This window comes from Tenrec ecaudatus, chromosome 14 (assembly GCF_050624435.1).
Source record: "Tenrec ecaudatus isolate mTenEca1 chromosome 14, mTenEca1.hap1, whole genome shotgun sequence".
NCBI classification, from domain to species: domain Eukaryota; kingdom Metazoa; phylum Chordata; class Mammalia; order Afrosoricida; family Tenrecidae; genus Tenrec; species Tenrec ecaudatus.
In genome coordinates, this window is record NC_134543.1 from 118,577,683 (window position 1) to 118,595,203 (window position 17,521).

The window sequence follows — 17,521 nt, forward strand, 5'->3', positions numbered from 1 at the left end:
TCCATCTCAACTACAGTGCCAAGCATAGTGACCTGGCCATTTTGATACCTGAACACTTTATTGATTGTGAAGGAGGATGCTACCCTTTGCCCTGACATGCCATAGCCCTCTAGTGTCTTCTATCAGCACTCCTTGGCTTGGCTGTCTAACTTCTCCCCCCCCCCCCACTTTCTTTTTTTAAATTGTTTTATTAGGGGCTCATGCAACTCTTATCACAATCCATACATACATCAATTGTGTAAAGAATATCTGTACATTCATTGCCCTCATCATTCTCAAAACATTTGCTCTTCACTTAGGCCATTGACATCAGGTCCTCATCTCCCTCACCCCCTCACTCCCCCTTCCCTCAGGAGCCCTTGATAATTTATAAATTATTATTTTGTCATATCTTGCCCTATCCAATGTCTCCCTTCACCTACTTTTCTGTTGTCTGTCCCCCAAGGAGGAGGTCACATGTAGATCCTTGTAATTGGTCTCCTCTTTCCAACACACTCTCTCTCTCTCTACCCTCCCAGTATCACCACTCACACCACTGGTCCTGAAGGTATCGTCCGCCCTGGATTCCCTGTGTTTCCAGTTCGTATCTGTACCAGTGTACTTCCTCTGATCTAGCCAGATTTGCAAGGTTGAATCGGAGTCATGATATTGGGGTAGGGAGAGAGCATTTAGGAACTAGAGCAAAGCTGTATTTTTCAATGGTGCTACATCGCACCTTGACTGGCTCGTCTCCTCCCCTAGACTCCTCTGCAAGGGGATCTCCAGTGGCTGACAAATGGGCTTTGGGTTTCCACTCTGCACTCCCCACCTCATTCACTCTGGTAAGATATTTTTGTTCTGATGATGCCTGATACCCGATCCCTTCAACACCTCATGATCGCACAAGCTGGTGTGCTTCTTCCATGTGGGCTTTGTTGCTTCTGAGCTAGATGGCGCTTGTTTACCCTCAAGCTTTTAAGACCCCAGACGCTATATCTTTGGATAGCCAGCCACCATCAGCTTTCTTCACTACATTTGCTTATTCATCCATTTTGTCTTCAGCGGTTGTGTCGGGAAGCTCAGCATCATAGAATGCCAATTTATTAGAAGAAAGTGTTCTTGCATTGAGGGAGTACTTGAATGGAGGCCCAATGTCCTTCTGCTACCTTAATACTAAACCTATAAATATAGGCACATGGATCTATTTCCCTATCCTCATATGTAAATATATTTGCATATGTACGTGTCTTTATCTAGACTTCTATAAATGTCCTTTGCCTCCCAGCTTTTTCCTCTATTTCCCTTGACTTTTCTCCTGTCCCACTATCATGCTCCGTCCCCACCTGGGTTTCAGCAATTCCTCTTCATTACATTACCCTTGATCTTGCCCAACCAGGCTTGCCACACCCACCTCACCACCACGGATCGCTTGTTGTTCCCTTGTCCCTGGGTTTGTTACACCACTTCCTTTCCTCCCACCTCCCCCTATCCCATGTCCCCCTGGAACTGTCGGTCCCATTGTTTTCTCCTCAAAATTGTTCATCCAGCCTATCTTATTTTGACAGATCTGCAGAGATAATAACATGCACAAAATCAAGACAGAGCAAAACGAAGCAACCATGTACAACAAAACAATGATGACGACAAACCACTGACAAGGAACAAAACAAAACACAACAAGAAAGAACAGCTTGTAGTTAGTGCAAGGATCATTTGTCAGCTCTCTCTCTTCTACGAGTGCCCCAGTTCAAGGTGCCCAGTGTGCCTATTCCTAGCACTGGGCCATGTTAAAGAGAAAAAGACAAGAAATTTAATTGCTTTTAAAATCTTACACTCAAAAAGCCGGGCAAGAGGGAGCACTTCCTAAAAGAACTCCACATAGTTCTTTGTCTGTCCAAGCACAGTGTACTGGACATACCTGAACACAATGAGCTATGAGTCTTGGGGCCTAGGGCACGGGTTTCGGTGACATGTGTTCACGCAGAGGGAGCAGGAAACACCTTTTCCCAACAGTGTTTCGGATGTTGCTGACTTTCTGGGTTTTTTTTGCCTCTTCCTCTGAATGGGACCTGCCTTTTTACAATGTATGTTAGTTAGGGACCTTCTGTTCCTGACTGGGCTCTCTCCACTGGAAAATCATCAGCTTTCCAGCCACATATAAAGCATTATCGGTGGCTTCTCCATTACTTACGAAACAGACTTCATCTCCTTGTCACTTTCAGTTCATTCTTCATATCTAATGAGACGCCGTCTGGAGGCATCTGATAACATCGTTGTGATGGCCAACTTTCCCAGGGCATTTGGCTTAGAATCGCCTCTTGAGCACAATGAACACTTCACAACCCCTGCTTTTGAAGGTGTGGAAAAGCTTGAAGGCCCTTCGCTAGGCATAGTTCATTTTCATGAGCTGCCTGCTAGGATTTCACCTTTTGTTCAGTAACCTCAGACCACTATGTTGGAGGATAGTAAAGTAATAGTGAGAGAGAATAAGATAGTTTAAAAAAAGAAAGAATGAAAAAACAAAAAAATCAAGGTAGTAGAAAACCCTCTATTAGGGTAAGTTACTGATAGGATGATTTGTATTTTTAGTTAAATCTGCCCCAGTGGATGGGGCATCACACACACACACACACACACACACACACACACACACACACACACACACTTCATAAAGCTCATGGAAAATTTTTATTTTAATGCAAATTACCAAAAGTTGTGGAATGATTTTCTGGCCTGGACTCCGTTTTCTACACTTGCGTGCATTGCAGTCAGGGAGAAACCCAAACCGCCGCTGAATGGCACGGCGGTAACATGTTCTGAGACGCAGATGTCCTCTCTGATGGAAGTCCAGGGCTGCAGGCTGGCTTCCCTTCCTCAGAGCCTTGTAGTGATCTGTCCCTGGCATTTGCCAAGATGCAAATCCTTCCACATCATCAAAATATTTCCTGTTGTTCTAGGGATAGGCTGTGCTAAGAAAAACTCGGCAGCTCCACTATGAAACATTTGACGGGTTTGAGTAAGACAGGAACTAAAGCATGTTTGTCACCAGCTTCCTTCTGGAGGAATGATCACGTTTCCTCAGCAGCTATGGTTTTGCTATAGAAGCCTTAACGTACCCTTTAATGATCATGGGCCAGAAAGAGGGCCCGTAGAACTTCAGGGCGCACTCCTGCAGAGGGGTCTGATTCGAATTTTCCTCATTTGCCATGGAACAATATCTGTTGATAGGGGGTATGCGAAACAAAGCTTTCTGCTGGAGCCAAGTAGGCTTGGCAAACTGTTTTGTTCTTCTGTTGTTTTCGTATATTGGCAGATTCCAGAACATAGATGAAAGAACTCTTGTCTGGGTATCTTAGGCTGTGTTCTTTAGAGAAGCAAAACCAGTAAATCTGATAGGTCAATGGAGAGAGAGGTTTATATCAAAGAAGTCGCTCACACAATTGGAGACGCGGGCAGGTTCCAAGTCCCGATGTCAGATGCCTTCTTCAGGATGCATGTAGGTGAACTCAAGATCGGCAGGTAAGATGACAGGCTGCAGAGGTGAATGAATCCAAGGTCAGAGAGCGAGACAAGATGACAGGATCAGTAGGTCCTACAGCAGGCCACTGGCTGAAGGCCAAAGAACCAGAGGTTGAGCAGCCACATGTGGGATCCAGACCCGGCAAAAAACAAGCTAGCTTTTCCACAGCATCCATTTATGTTGAAAGCAGGCCACACTCTCCAGAAGATTTCACCATGTAGGATTACTCGGTCTTCCCTGCCAAACCACTGAGAATCCTGGCCTGGCCAAGTTGACACACAACCTAAGCTATCACACTGGGTGTTCTCGCTTTGTTGGTTCACGTTAGGTGGCTCAGGACCTACAGGGGATGCGATCGGAGGGGACCGAGAACACATTGCTTTCCTCACTCATTCACTCCCCTCACACGGCTGGCCCATTGGATTCATGTGTTAATATCACACATTCTCTTTTCAATATTAGCATGGCTTTACAGGTGCTTTTGACCTTTGCCTTGTAATGCTGGAACTCCGGGATCCTCCTCCAGTTCCTGACTCCTTAGGCAAACAGTCTGGTCAGGCTTCATTGCTTTAGTGTTACAAAGGTGGGCCTCCAAGCAGGTATTGCCAGCCAGACACAGGACTCTGTCCTCTTTTGCCAAAAGTGTCAAAGAGTCTAATTGTTTCTCCTTGGCCTTTTTTTTAAAAACATTTTATTAGGGGCTCATACAACTCTTATCACAATCCATACCTATACATATATCAATTGTATAAAGCACATCTGTACATTCTTTGCCCTAATCAATTTCTTTTTTTACATTTTATTAGGGGCTCACACAACTCTTATCACAATCCACACATATACATACATCAATTGTATAAAGCACATCCGCACATTCCCTGCCCCAATCATTCTCAAAGCATTTGCTCTCCACTTAAGCCCTTTGCATCAGGTCCTCTTTTTTTTTCCCTCCCTCCCCACTCCCCCCTCTCTCATGAGCCCTTGATAATCCACAGATTGTTATTTTGTCATTTCTTGCCCTATCCGGAGTCTCCCTTCCCCCCTTCTCTGCCGTCCATCCCCCAGGGAGGAGGTCACATGTGGATCCTTGTAATCAGTTCCCCCTTTCCAACCCACTCACCCTCCACTCTCCCAGCATCGCCCCTCACACCCCTGGTCCTGAAGGTATCGTCCACCCTGGATTCCCTGTGCCTCCAGCTCCCATATGCACCAGTGTACAACCTCTGCCCTATCCAGCCCTGCAAGGTAGAATTCAGATCATGGTAGTTGGGAGGAGGAAGCATCCAGGATCTGGGGGAAAGCTGTGTTCTTCATCGGTACTACCTCGCACCCTGACTGACCCATCTCCTCTCCTAAACCCCTCTATGAGGGGATCTCCAGTGGTCCTTGGCCTTTCTTGAGCGATTATTCTTGTTGTTAGGTTTAGAGACGCCATTTGGTTGAGAGTGGCATCGGTCTCAGATCTGAGTCTGAGTGTTGGCTCTACGCATTAAAAGCGCTGTCATCTTGGGCAAGTTCACATCTCTGAGCTTCAGCTTCCTTTATGAACAGAAATAATAATCATCTCAGAGTTTGGGAAATGCTTAGCATCATTCGTATTATGTATTAAGTACCAAACGTCAGTTTTCTTCTTCTTTTAAAATCATTTTATTGGGGGCTCCTACAACTTTTATCACAATCTATATATCCATCATGTACATTTGTACATTTGTTGCCATCATCATTCTGAAAACATTTGCTTTCTACTTGAGCCCTTGATATCAGCTCATTTTTACCTCTTCCTCCCTGCCCCCTCCCTCACAAACCCTTGATAATTTGTTGTTATTATTTTGTCATGTCTTACACTGTCCAATGTCTCCCTTCACTCACTTTTCTGTTGTCTGTCCCCCAGGGAGGGGGTTATATGTAGATCCTTGTTATTAGTTCCCCCTTTCTACTCCACCTTCCCTCCACCCTCCTGGTATCGCCACTCTCACCACTGGTCCTGAAGGGATCATCCGTCCTGGATTCCCTGTGTTTCCAGTTCCTATGTGTACCAGTGTCCATCCTCTGGTCTAGCTGGATTTGTAAGGTAGAATTGGCACCATGAAACTGGGGGAGGAGGAAGTATTTAAGAACTAGAGGAAAGTTGTATGTTTCATCGTTGCTACACTGCACCCTGACTGGCTTGTCTCCTCCCTGAGACCCTTCTGTAAGGGGATGTCCAGTTGCCTACAGATGGACTTTGGGTCTCCACTCTTCACCCCGCCCTCATTCACTATGATTTGATTTTTTGTTTTGATGATACTTGATCCCTTCGACACCTCGTGATCACACAGGCTGGTGTGCTTCTTGCATGTGGACTTTGTTGCTTCTCAGCTAGATGACCACTTGTTTATCTTCAAGCCTGAAAGACCCCAGATGCTATATCGTTTGATAGCTGGGCACCATCAGCTTTCTTCACCACATTTGCTTATGCACCCACTTTAGCTTCAGTGATCATGTTGGGAAGATGAGCATCATGGAATGCCAGTTTAATTGAACAAAGTGTGTCTATATGCTACCTTAATAATAAACATATAAACAGATGCACATAGATCTATTTCCTAATCATCATATATAATTATATTTACGTATGTACATGCTTGCATTTAGACCTCTATAAATGCCTTTTGACTGCTAGTTCTTTCCTCTATTTCCTTTTACTTTCCTCTTGTCCCCCTATCATGCTCAGCCTTCATTTGGGTTTCAGTAATTCCTCTCGGTTACATTGCGCTTGATCAAACCCTGCCAGGTCTCCTACACCCTCCTCATCATCGATTTTAGAACACTTCTTGTTCCCTTGACCCTGGGTTTGTTAACATCCACTTCCTTTTCCCTGCTTCCCTCTTTCTATGTCTCCCCAAAACCATCGGTTCTGTTGTTTTCTCCTTGATTGTTTATGCCACCTATCTTATCTAGGTAGACCTGCAGAGATAATAATATGCACAAAAAACAAGACAGAGAAAAACAAAGCAACAAATGAAAACAAAACAATGACAACAAAAGAAAAGTCTGTAAATAGTTCAAGGCCTGTTTGTTGACTTTTAGGGGTGTATTGTGGCTGAATCTGATGAGGTACCATGCCTGGGCCCCAAAGTCTATTTTTGGTATTCCCTCGGGACTTCCTTGCTCTGCTCCCCTTGCTGTTCTGTTGCACCCTGTTAGTGTTTTGCCTCGGTGTGGTGGGGTCAGATCGGGCGCAATTCCCACATTGTGCCTACAGTGTTGTCCCCTGTAGGGCTATGGATCACTGAGGGATGTTGTGTCATAGTGGGGGAAGCCATATGGTCCTCTCTGTGCATTGGCTGCTCTGAGCAGGGATATCATCTTCAAGGCTTGGTGGGCCAGGATGTGCTCCACTCTCTCTTCTTCCCCCTTCATTTGCTCCTGTGTGCTCTGATCAGACATGTCCCTCTCCCTGAGCTGTAGCTTCAGTGCTGTCCTATGAAATAAACACCTCTGTGGGGAGGGGCGCTTTCCATGTAGTTGGGATTGGGCACACACCAGTTTTCATTGTTCTCCTTTCCACCAGGATTTTGTCTCCTGGCTTCTTCCAGGTAAGGTTTTGAGAATGTTGATTCTGAATTGCCAGAACTTTACCTTGTTTTTTTTGGCATCTAGAGAGAGGCATGCTCATCTCAATGGAGGTTTGTTATTTATAATCGTTTTGGAAGTGTATATATATTTTTTCTTTCCTCTTAGTCTTGATAAATTTGTTCACAAAGACTTGAGTTGATACAGTGAAGTTTTTGAAATCTTGTGTACCTTTTGGTGTCTCTTCTGGAAAAATTTAAGTGCTATAACATGGCATGGTGAAGTGTATAATCTGATTGGATTTGTGCAACACAGACCACTTAAACCCCAGCCCCAGCCCCAGATAACAGCTTATCGGTGTAGAGTGGACCCTGATATTCCCCACCCCACCCTCCTGGTTCTTGACAAGCCTTGGCAGCCGCACACAACACAGATATATCCTGGAAAGATAAGTGTGGGAAGAGGAACTACCTTATCATCAACACAATGGGAAATGTATCAGAGTAGAAGCAGGAAAGTGGTCACAATCACAAGAGCTGGTTTTACCCCCTCATCAGGGACACAGCTTGCAAGGAAAGTAGCATTCTGCGCCCCTCGATGTGGATTCTGACTTGCAGTGACCCTGTAGCGCAGAGTAGCTGGCCCCAGGGGCTTCCAAGGCTGTAATCTGTATAGAAGCAGACTGCCTCAGTTTTTCCCCACAGAGCTGATGGTTGGCTTGAACTGTCTGCCATTCAGTGCTGAGCTGACTGTGCCACCAGGATTCTGTCCAGAGGAATAGGATGTTTGTTTGTTTTTTCCAGAAGCCCTGAGTTTTAAAAAAATCAGTCTAGTTTAGAAGTCTGCCTTGCTCAGATTCCTGCTGAAGTACTGGTGTCCATTTGTTTCCACCAGTTAAAATGAAGGCATCCCTTCCCCAACACCATTGATCCAGGTGTCAATACATAGAGTAAATTTGATCTGTAGTCTTCTTTCGAGGAGTTGGAAGTCTGGTGGGGAGATCAGAAGAGACTGTCAGGGTGTGGACAGCAAGGTGAAGACTGCCAGGTGATATTGGGAAGTGGAGCTTCAGGGAGATGGGCAATCAAGAACATATTCAAGGAAGACTTCTTGCAGGAGATTCTGAAAGGCAGAGAGAGGTGGACTGAGAGAGAAGGAGGCTACTTTAGGCAGAGGGTTGAATGGATAAGGTCTTAGAAGCCTCAGCTAGGAGCCTGGAACCAGAGAGCAGTTTGAGGATTCTTGTGAGCCACTTGGGCAGGAGTTGACAAACCCTAAGGCAGGGTGGTGAGGGAAAGGAGGTAAGATGGCACAGCACTAGCTGTCTGGTTACGAGGGACAAGGGAAGGAGAGACTTGCTGAGGTACGAGGTGCCCTTCACAAGGATACCGATCAAAGGAAAAGGGGCAGGTCTGCTCTCTCTCAAGTGTTGGAGGTAAATGTTTGGGAGTCATTTGCATAGACTTGGGAGAGGCTGGGAGGGGAGGAGATGAGGTGAACCTGCCCAAAACAGAATGGAGAAAAAGAGCAAAATTGCAATCTTGAGAAACAGCTCAGCCATTGGGAAGAGAAGATCCGGAGAAGATTGTTACCGAGCAAGTGGCCTGAGGGAAAAAGCAGGAGTGTGTAGTGTGTTTGAGCAGGCAGTCGAATGTTCTAAGGAACCAGGCAGGGGAGGGTCAGAGAGGCTTCAAGAACCATGAGGACCGGGCAAGAGGCTATTGGAGATGGTGGTTAGGAGGTCTCTATGACTTTAAAGGGGGCAGTTAGAGATGTATTATAAAAAAAAAAAATCAAACCCGTTGCCAGCTCATGGCAACCAATGTGCTACAGTGTTTCTTGGCTGCAATCTTCATAGAAATAAATCACCAGGCCTAGCTTCTGCAAGACTGCGGGGTGGGTTTGAACTGCCAACCTTTAGGTTAGTAATTGAGTGCAAACCTATTGCACTACTCGGGGCCTTTAGCTTTTTTAAACGTTATCTTCAAACAGATGATGCTTCCAACGTTTTGGTGGTCACACTTGGGGCATAGCCGAGCAGAGGGGTTTGCCCTCCTCGATTCAGGAGACTCTTGTGCTCCGAGGGAAGAGACAGATCCAAGTGAAAGGAAAAGACCAGGAAGATAGGATAATTGATGGAGTAGAGACTTGGAGCAGGCTAGATAGCAGGGCGATAGATAGTTCATTTTCTGTGGAGTAGCTTCAGGTGGGGGAGGGAAAGCATGGCTTGCAGGGGAGCTTTGAGGTGGAGAGGAAGCTGAGGGTGTTCAGGTCTCCTAGCAAGGAGCCCTGGTGGTGGACTGCTTACAAGTTGGGCGACGACCTGCATGGTCAGCAGTTTGAAACCACCAGGAGCACCGCGGGGGGTGGGGAGGTTGGACTTTCTACTCCCGTAATCTGTTACAGTCTGGGAAAACCACAGAGGTCGCTATGAGCCCTCACTGACTTGAAGGCAGCTAGTCAAGTGTGAAGTTTGGGGAGTGGACACATCCTGAGCTGAGAAGGTCTGGGATCATTAGTATGCTTTATACAAGGAAGATGCTGCATTGAAAGGAGTTTCTGAGCGTTTGGCTGGGCACACTTGGTTTGGGTAATGTGATTTGCAGTGACACTTGTCCGTTTTGTTACATCATTGTTGAAGAGGGGGAAGGTGTGAGTGTCGTTCTCTGCTCACATAGGTGACTGTTAAGGAAAGAAGGAACAGACACACTCCCCCCCTCCCCTCACAAGTCTTGAAATAGAGATTAGGGCTTGAGGTCAATAAACTGGCACGTTCCTGAGGAAGAAACGGCACCAGGTATGCACGATCAGGACAACAGGTGTTATCCTGAAGGGAAAGGTGGGAAGACAAACTCGTCACCTCAAAGTGGTAAAAATTACATTGATTTCCATTTTCTTCCTCAAATTAATACAATCTCAAAGATCACTCAGTCAAGGAGAGGGACGGGTTCTGAGGACCTCAAGGAGAGAGGATCAGTTGGGCTGGCTGGGATGTTCCGGTATGCTGAAGAACAGAGGTGCTGGAGACCGATGGACGGGGGTGGCTGGCGTGGAGTGGAGAGGCAGACCCTCTTGACAAGGCATTTCTTCCCCCCTCTTGTCCATATTCCCTTTCATTAGGAACTCTTAGAGGCAAAACAGGATCTGCAAGACCTGCTGATCGCCAAAGAAGAGCAAGAAGACCTCTTGAGAAAGCGGGAGCGGGAGCTCACTGCCCTGAAGGGGGCTCTGAAAGAGGAGGTGGCCAGCCACGACCAGGAGATGGACAAGCTGAAGGAGCAATACGACGCCGAGCTACAGGCCTTGAGGGAGAGTGTTGAAGAGGCCACTAAGGTGAGACCACTGCAGTGGGCCCACTCCAACCGCAGGGGATGCTGGGAGAGAGGGGGAACACTTCTTTCCCGTCCATCCACCAATCCACTTTAGTTGCACAGTGAAACGTGGCTCCATCAGGTCTTAGAAATACAGCCAGCCAGCCAGTAATGAATAAGCTTCATGGGTGTGGCTGTTGACCTCTTTACGTTGATAAGTGTTATATATGTAGCCAGGCTCTTTTCAGCAAAGTTACAGGAAGGGTAATTGGCTGACTTGTCCAAACCCGTTAAAAAGAGTTTTTCGCTTAATTGAATTCTTGGCTCCTCCAAATGGATTTTAGATTCGGTGGACATCTTTTGGTATGGACCATATATAGACTATCAAAGAAGAGAAAAGCCGTGTTTTGAAGGAGAAAGTGTTGACATTTCATAATATCTTTGGAGAAGGAGGGCAGTTTAAACCATGTGTAGGATAAGTTTAAAGATTCATTGTAATACGTAGATCAAAGAGGAGGCGGGAAAAGAACCTTGGGTACCATGAGTATGCTGGGGTGATGATGGAAATGGCTCTAGTTGGTAGAGCTGTCTCTCCTAAGCTCTTTGATAATTCACCCATTTTCTATGATGACAGTCATTACAAATGACAGGAAATGAAAAATTAGTTTATAAAAAAAATCTGGAGAATAGTATTCTTTGAATTATTTTAACTTTGATACAACCCTATAAAATATTTAAAAAATATGTCACTCCTTGATTTACTTGTCTCCACCTTTTTGATATTCTATTTACTCTGAGGGAAACAAGGGAGACTGGTAACAATTTTCATGGCTTTGAGGACACATGCCTGTCTTGTCTTTCCTGCCCGTTTCATTTCTGTGTCATAGCCGGTTGTCCTTGTCATCGACCTTTGTGTGCTGTGCTTCACTGGGGGCACCGGACAGACCATTGAGTAAAAGAGCTCTCCTCAGACTCACTGTGTCAAGGTTACTCAGTCAGTGATTGCTACGGATGGTCCTGGACACAGATGGGCATTTGTAGGCATTTGACTAAGGAAGAACGGCCTTACTCCACCCTTGACCTGGCAACCTCTTGATGGTCACAGATATGTGATGCGGGATGGTTGGCGAAGGGATCTCTTTCTTCCACGAGACTGAGATGATCTTGAGAGATGTAGGCTATGGATTTTGACCCTTCTGAAGGTCTCTGTTGTATGCCAGTGCCCACCATTTTAATCCGTCTTTTAGTTACCCCGTGGCAGTTTGGGCATCCCTAAAGGATTCAAATCAAGTCCCTTTAAAATGTGCCTTGAGTTTTGGGAACAAAAAGGAGTCTGAAAAGGCAAGATAAGAAAAAAGGCTACCCAATGACATTTTCTTAAGAGAGCCTCCAAGAAGGAGCGGATGCATTTCTGTGATGGAAAAACTTTCTCAGAGAAAACTTTTCTGGTGTTTTTCTCACCAATACAATGTTCAGTTTTCTTAAATTTCCTTTATCTTAAGTTCATGTGATCATCCTGTTTTCTTTGAGAAAATCAATCACGATTACCCCTTGTGGTCCTTCCCATCAACAGTCAGCATAATCCCCAGAGCTGACCTCTGTGTTGAGATGAACTGACCCTGCCCCAGCATATCCCCTTGGAAGTCACGGTTTTGGTTGGTTTGTGTTTGGAGGCCCCCTCTCGAGACTAAGCTACGTGTATGGACAGGAACCCGGGTAGCAGTCCTCCTTGACTTCCTCTCCAGGGCAGCATCTGATATGATTCTCCTACCTGCTCGCAGGAGAGGGAAGTAAAGGTCATACTTTAACTTCGCAGAGAGTGTGCCTTACACATGAGCACCAACCCTCCTCCTGCTGCAGAGGAAGGACCCACCCACCACTGTGGTTCAGCGCTGACATTTCTTTAAGGAACTGCTGTGCGTTGAGAAGTTTACTTCTTTTTTAAATCTTAGGAGGCAACCTACCATACATACTCGATTATAAGCCGACCCGAGTATAAGCCGAGGTACCTAATTATTACCTGGGAAACCAGAAAAACTGATTGTCTCAAGTAAAAGCCTAGGGTGGGAAATGCAGAAGCTATTGGTGAGTTTAAATAATCAAAACAAATGAAAATAAAATGACTGAAAATTGAGACATCAGTGGGGTAATGTATTTAAATATTTATTTTAAATAAAAAAACATAAATCAAAGGACAACAAGTCATTTAACATTAGTAAACCAGCACAGTAAGTGGAGAATAGGTTCAACAAAAACAATAAGGTATCAACAGTGATACCTTAAGAGTGCTATTCCCTGAGCTCAATCAGCAACCAAACTAAAATGTAAAGAGCTAAAATCCTTCAAAACTGGATTCCTCATCATCATCCGTATCCCAATGCAGAGCTTCAGCTGGTGTGAGGTCATCATAGACGCTATCCTCACTGAGATCGCCGTCATCACCATCACTGCTGTCATTTTCATACAAAGCGCAGTCTTCACTGCCATCCATAGCATTACTAATAATACATTTCTGGAAGGCACATCGCACCATGTCTTCTGGAATGTCTTCCCATGCAGCTCGAACCCACTTTGCTATTAACTCTATGTCAGGCTTCATGAGATTTCCCCCTTTTAGTTGGACCTGGCCAGATGACATCCATTCATGCCACATCCTTTGCACACGGTCTTTAAAAGGCTTATTCAAAGATACATCCAGAGGCTGCAGTACAGATGGAAGCCCACTGTCACGCGCGACCCTCCCACGGCGGAAGATAAGAGGATGAACGCGACACACGACGAGACAAATTGACCAGGATCCTTCTGATAGCGTGATAAGCGGAGTTTATTGAGAGCTGCCTCTAGATCCGAGGTCAGCTATGGAAGACCCCGGGCAGGCTAAAAACCCTGGCTTATATATGCTTCGGGGTGACGGGGCTCTCTCAGATAGGCGCAAAGCTCTCCTGCGTCAAAGTCCAGACTGAGCGCATGCGTGGCATAACTTGTTATCACTAACCCTGAAGATAAGGGCGCGGTCCAGCGCCATCTTGTAATGGCGTCCACATCTCCTCCCTTTTTATATAATAAGATTTTGGAATCCCGCCTGTCTTAGGTGACCTAGCATGCCACATGGTCCTTACGCGTCATCGGAACTCCTGCCCTCTAGCGGCAGGCTCCTGTCTTAGGTTGGTACCATGTCCCACTGGTCTTTCCCGTCTTTGGCTGCGGACTCAGCTTGCGCATGGTCTAGCGCTTGAGGAGGGAAAGCCAAATCTCTGGCTGCTCGCCCTTTTCAAGAGCCATGAGGGCTTGTAATATCACACGCTTTTCGCTAGCCTGATTGCGCTTGAGCTTGCAAATCATCCAGAGAAGAATTATGCCACCGAAGCAGATTAAGCCCAAAAATAAAAATGTTCCCACCCACTCCTTGAAATAGGAAAAAGCAGAGGACAACCAAGAGGTGTAATCTCCAAGCGTGATAGGCTTAGTACGTGTGCCATTCAATTTCAAAATCTTCAACAACATCTGGTCCTGTATCGCTTCCAGCTCTTCACTCCATTGGCCTGTCAAAAAATCTGAAATGTTTTTAATAATGCTGCTTGATTCATTATATACAATAGGGGTGACACAAACCGCAGGTGTTGATAATACACAGCTCAGTTGTACCAAGCTGGTAAGTTGCTCAATTTCTTGTTGCAATAAATCCGTTTTTTGATTCAACAGAATTATTCCCGCCGCTGAATGAGCTTGGGCATTGCGGGCTTCCATTAGTGCATCCGCGGTTTTTTCCACAACTTCATTTATAACTTTAGCTGTCTGCACTTGATTGGCCATAGCGATACCCGCAGTTACGGCCGCTGTTGCTGATATCGCTATTGCTGTAACAATTGCAGCTGTTACGCCAAAATCTCTTTTATGTCTCAATAGAGTAGTAATGGGGAATTGATTCGGATCCGCTTCCACAGGTATAGGAACTAAGGTGGGAATGCGAATGACCATAGCATTATGCGTTTGGTTTCCAGACCAACACTCTCTAATTTTACATCTACATTTACTACTATTGCAACTAACAACATCATTTATAATACATGTATCATTAAAAACTAAAAATAAAAAAGGACTTTTTACGCAAACTGGATTATAATCATAAATATAATTATGGCTATAACTCAAGCCTTCACTAACGTTTGCCATATTTCCCACAATAACTACATTAGCTCTTTTGAGACGTATGACGCTTCCCAACAAGCCAGCAAAAGGGGACATAATAGTGGCAGCATTCAATCTGTTATTTAGAATCCACTGATGCCACGGCCATGTATTCTTGCTCACATTCTGGGTGCTGTTATATAATTTTGGGGAAAAATTGAGGTTTAGTTTAGATAAATACAATTTATCCTGTACCCCTGGGTCACAGTTTTCAAACTCTGGTGGAAATCTTTCTCTAGGACGACAGGAAGGGAATACTCTCACTCTTTCCAGAGTACCATTGCATCGAGTTCTTTCCTCATGTTCTTTGCCCGTCTCTACTGGTGCTAGCAATTCTTCTTGCCAGACATATGTCTCGACACGCGTCACCGGCGGAGTTGCTGGTGTCGACCATTCGCCTAGTTGCGGGGCTGGGGGCGAGCCACTAAAAATCAGCTCGCCTTCTTGATCAACCTCTACCTTGACAGTCGACCCTGGGGTAACTTCAGGATCAAGCCATGTTGTAACATTTATCTTTCTCAAATTTATGCACTGATTACTGGAAGAATTTTTTACGATATGGAAACATAAGCTATTAACTAAAGTAAAATTTGTGACATTATAAAATTTTGATACTTTACTCACAGGAGGACTACAAGGGACTCCCAATCTATCACATTTTTGAGCAAAAAATACTGGGAGAACTGGGGCTTGTCTATTTACTGGATGGGGTATAGGCCAGGTTCTCACCACTCCCCACAATTTTTCCTGCTGCTTCTAGCATTCTAGCCACAAAATCTGAAAATGGCTCCGTAGGGCCTTGTATTATTTTTGTAAGGTTCCCTCTTACTTCTCCCCTATTGGGCAGCGCTTTCCAGGCCTTTCCGGCGGCTAAATTAATTTGTTGGTATACATCTATAGGGTAACCTGTCTGATTGTTTACCCATTGACCATTTCCTGTTAGCATCTCATATGTCCAAGCCTGCTGAGGCATGCCCCTGGCTGCATTTTGTCTTGCTTGGGTCATGCTGTTTTCCATCCACATAGACTTCCACTCTAGGTACTGTCCTGTGGTTAGGACCGCCTTGGTGACTGAACACCAGTCAGTAGGAGTCATACAATGCGCACAGACACGATCTATTAAAGATTGTGTGTAATTAGCATTGACTCCGTAAGATCTTACTGCCTCGGCCAATTCCTTGACAATTTTATAATCTAAAGGTTCATGATATCGCTGTTGGTTGGCATTTTCAAAAACCGGGAACATCTGACTAAGCATCCGTTGGCTCTTCGGCGTCAAAAGAGAATAATTTTGTCCCCCTGAGCTATAGGGGGGAGGTATCTGAGATGCGGGAGGTATAGACTTAATAGCAGCAAACTCATCGTACCTCCCTCTGTCATATGCAGCCGCCGCCTCCTCCAATTCCTCCTCATCACTTTCGGTAAGGCCTAAAGCCCCTAATTCCTTCCAGGGATAAATACTTCCTGGCACTTTGGATTTGTCTTTAAGCTTAATCTCAGTAGGGGCTTCCTGCCGTGCCCGCGCGGCAGCCCCCCTCTCTCTTGTGGTCCCTCCTGTTTTTGGCTGTTTTGTCTCCGTTTCCTCTCCGGTCTCTGATTCCGAGCCGGTCACGGAGGTTTCCTCTGACTCCGTATTTGTCTCCAATTTTGAGCTCCTGTGTTTTTTCCTTTTAGATCGATCTATTCCCGGATCGTCCTTTTCGGACGTCCTGTTTCCTCGGGTGTGTTCCTGTCCTGCTTCTGACATGCTGTCTTGAAAGTCAATCCACTCACGCTGCCCCTGACGTATCACTTCTGCACAAGCTTCGTCCACTAAGCAACTTCTAACTAGTTTCCAGACCGGTCTCGTGCCCGGTCTTATCTGTCCCTCTTCTTTTGCTCGATCAATGTCTCTTCCCAACTTGTCCCAACATGGGACAGTCAGAGAGCCCGTTGTTAGAAACCATGGTGCAATCTGGTCTATTTCCCTCACAAATTTGCTAAGCGTGTCTTCTGATATCTTCAGTTTACGAGCTAGCAAGATTTGCTGCAAAGTTTTAACCATCTGTTTTATTGGAACATTTCCCATGTCGCCCGTTTATCTACACGGGACTTAAGCACAGGATTTTCTTCTCGGTCTAAACCGAAAGCAGAAGCAGCACTCTCTCCCACACTCAGCCAAGGCCGCCGCAGCCGTAACGGATAAACATTCACACAGCAGTGACCTTGCAGAACTCACCCTCTCCGCAGCGCTGATCAGTTCTGAATCCTCCCTTTCGGGGGTCTCCACTCAACCGTCTTGTCGCCTTGTTAAGGACTCGAAATCCCGGGTTTTCGGCACCAGCTGTCACGCGCGACCCTCCCACGGCGGAAGATAAGAGGATGAACGCGACACACGACGAGACAAATTGACCAGGATCCTTCTGATAGCGTGATAAGCGGAGTTTATTGAGAGCTGCCTCTAGATCCGAGGTCAGCTATGGAAGACCCCGGGCAGGCTAAAAACCCTGGCTTATATATGCTTCGGGGTGACGGGGCTCTCTCAGATAGGCGCAAAGCTCTCCTGCGTCAAAGTCCAGACTGAGCGCATGCGTGGCATAACTTGTTATCACTAACCCTGAAGATAAGGGCGCGGTCCAGCGCCATCTTGTAATGGCGTCCACAGCCCACCTGGAATAATGCTAAAGTAGCTTTACTAGATTTTGCCAATTTTTTTATGTCATCCGATAGGTGGGCTCTGAACATATCCCAAACAAGTAACAATGGCTTTTTCTTCAAGGCTGCTCCTGGTCGTCGGTTCCAAATTTCTTCCAGCCATTTTTTCTGTTCCATCTTCATCCATCCAGCCTTTAACATGTGTACGCACAGTAATTCTTGGTGGGAAATTGGTCTTTTTAGGCAAGGTCTTTTAAAAATAATGACAGGACGCAGCTTAGTTCCATTAGCCAAACATGATAGAACAACTGTAAAGTGTTTTTTTAAATTTTCA

General features: G+C 45.6%; 1 protein-coding gene across 6 annotated transcripts in view; it reads left to right on the forward strand.

The window, feature by feature from the left end:
• CGNL1 (cingulin like 1) overlaps positions 1-17,521 on the forward strand; it is a 182,350-nt gene that overhangs the window by 91,712 nt on the left and 73,117 nt on the right. For all 6 annotated transcript variants that reach the window (XM_075531011.1, XM_075531014.1, XM_075531015.1 and 3 more), the window contains exon 8: positions 10,175-10,387. In XM_075531011.1, coding sequence (XP_075387126.1) covers positions 10,175-10,387 — 213 coding nt within the window. The remainder of the gene's footprint in view (positions 1-10,174; positions 10,388-17,521) is intronic.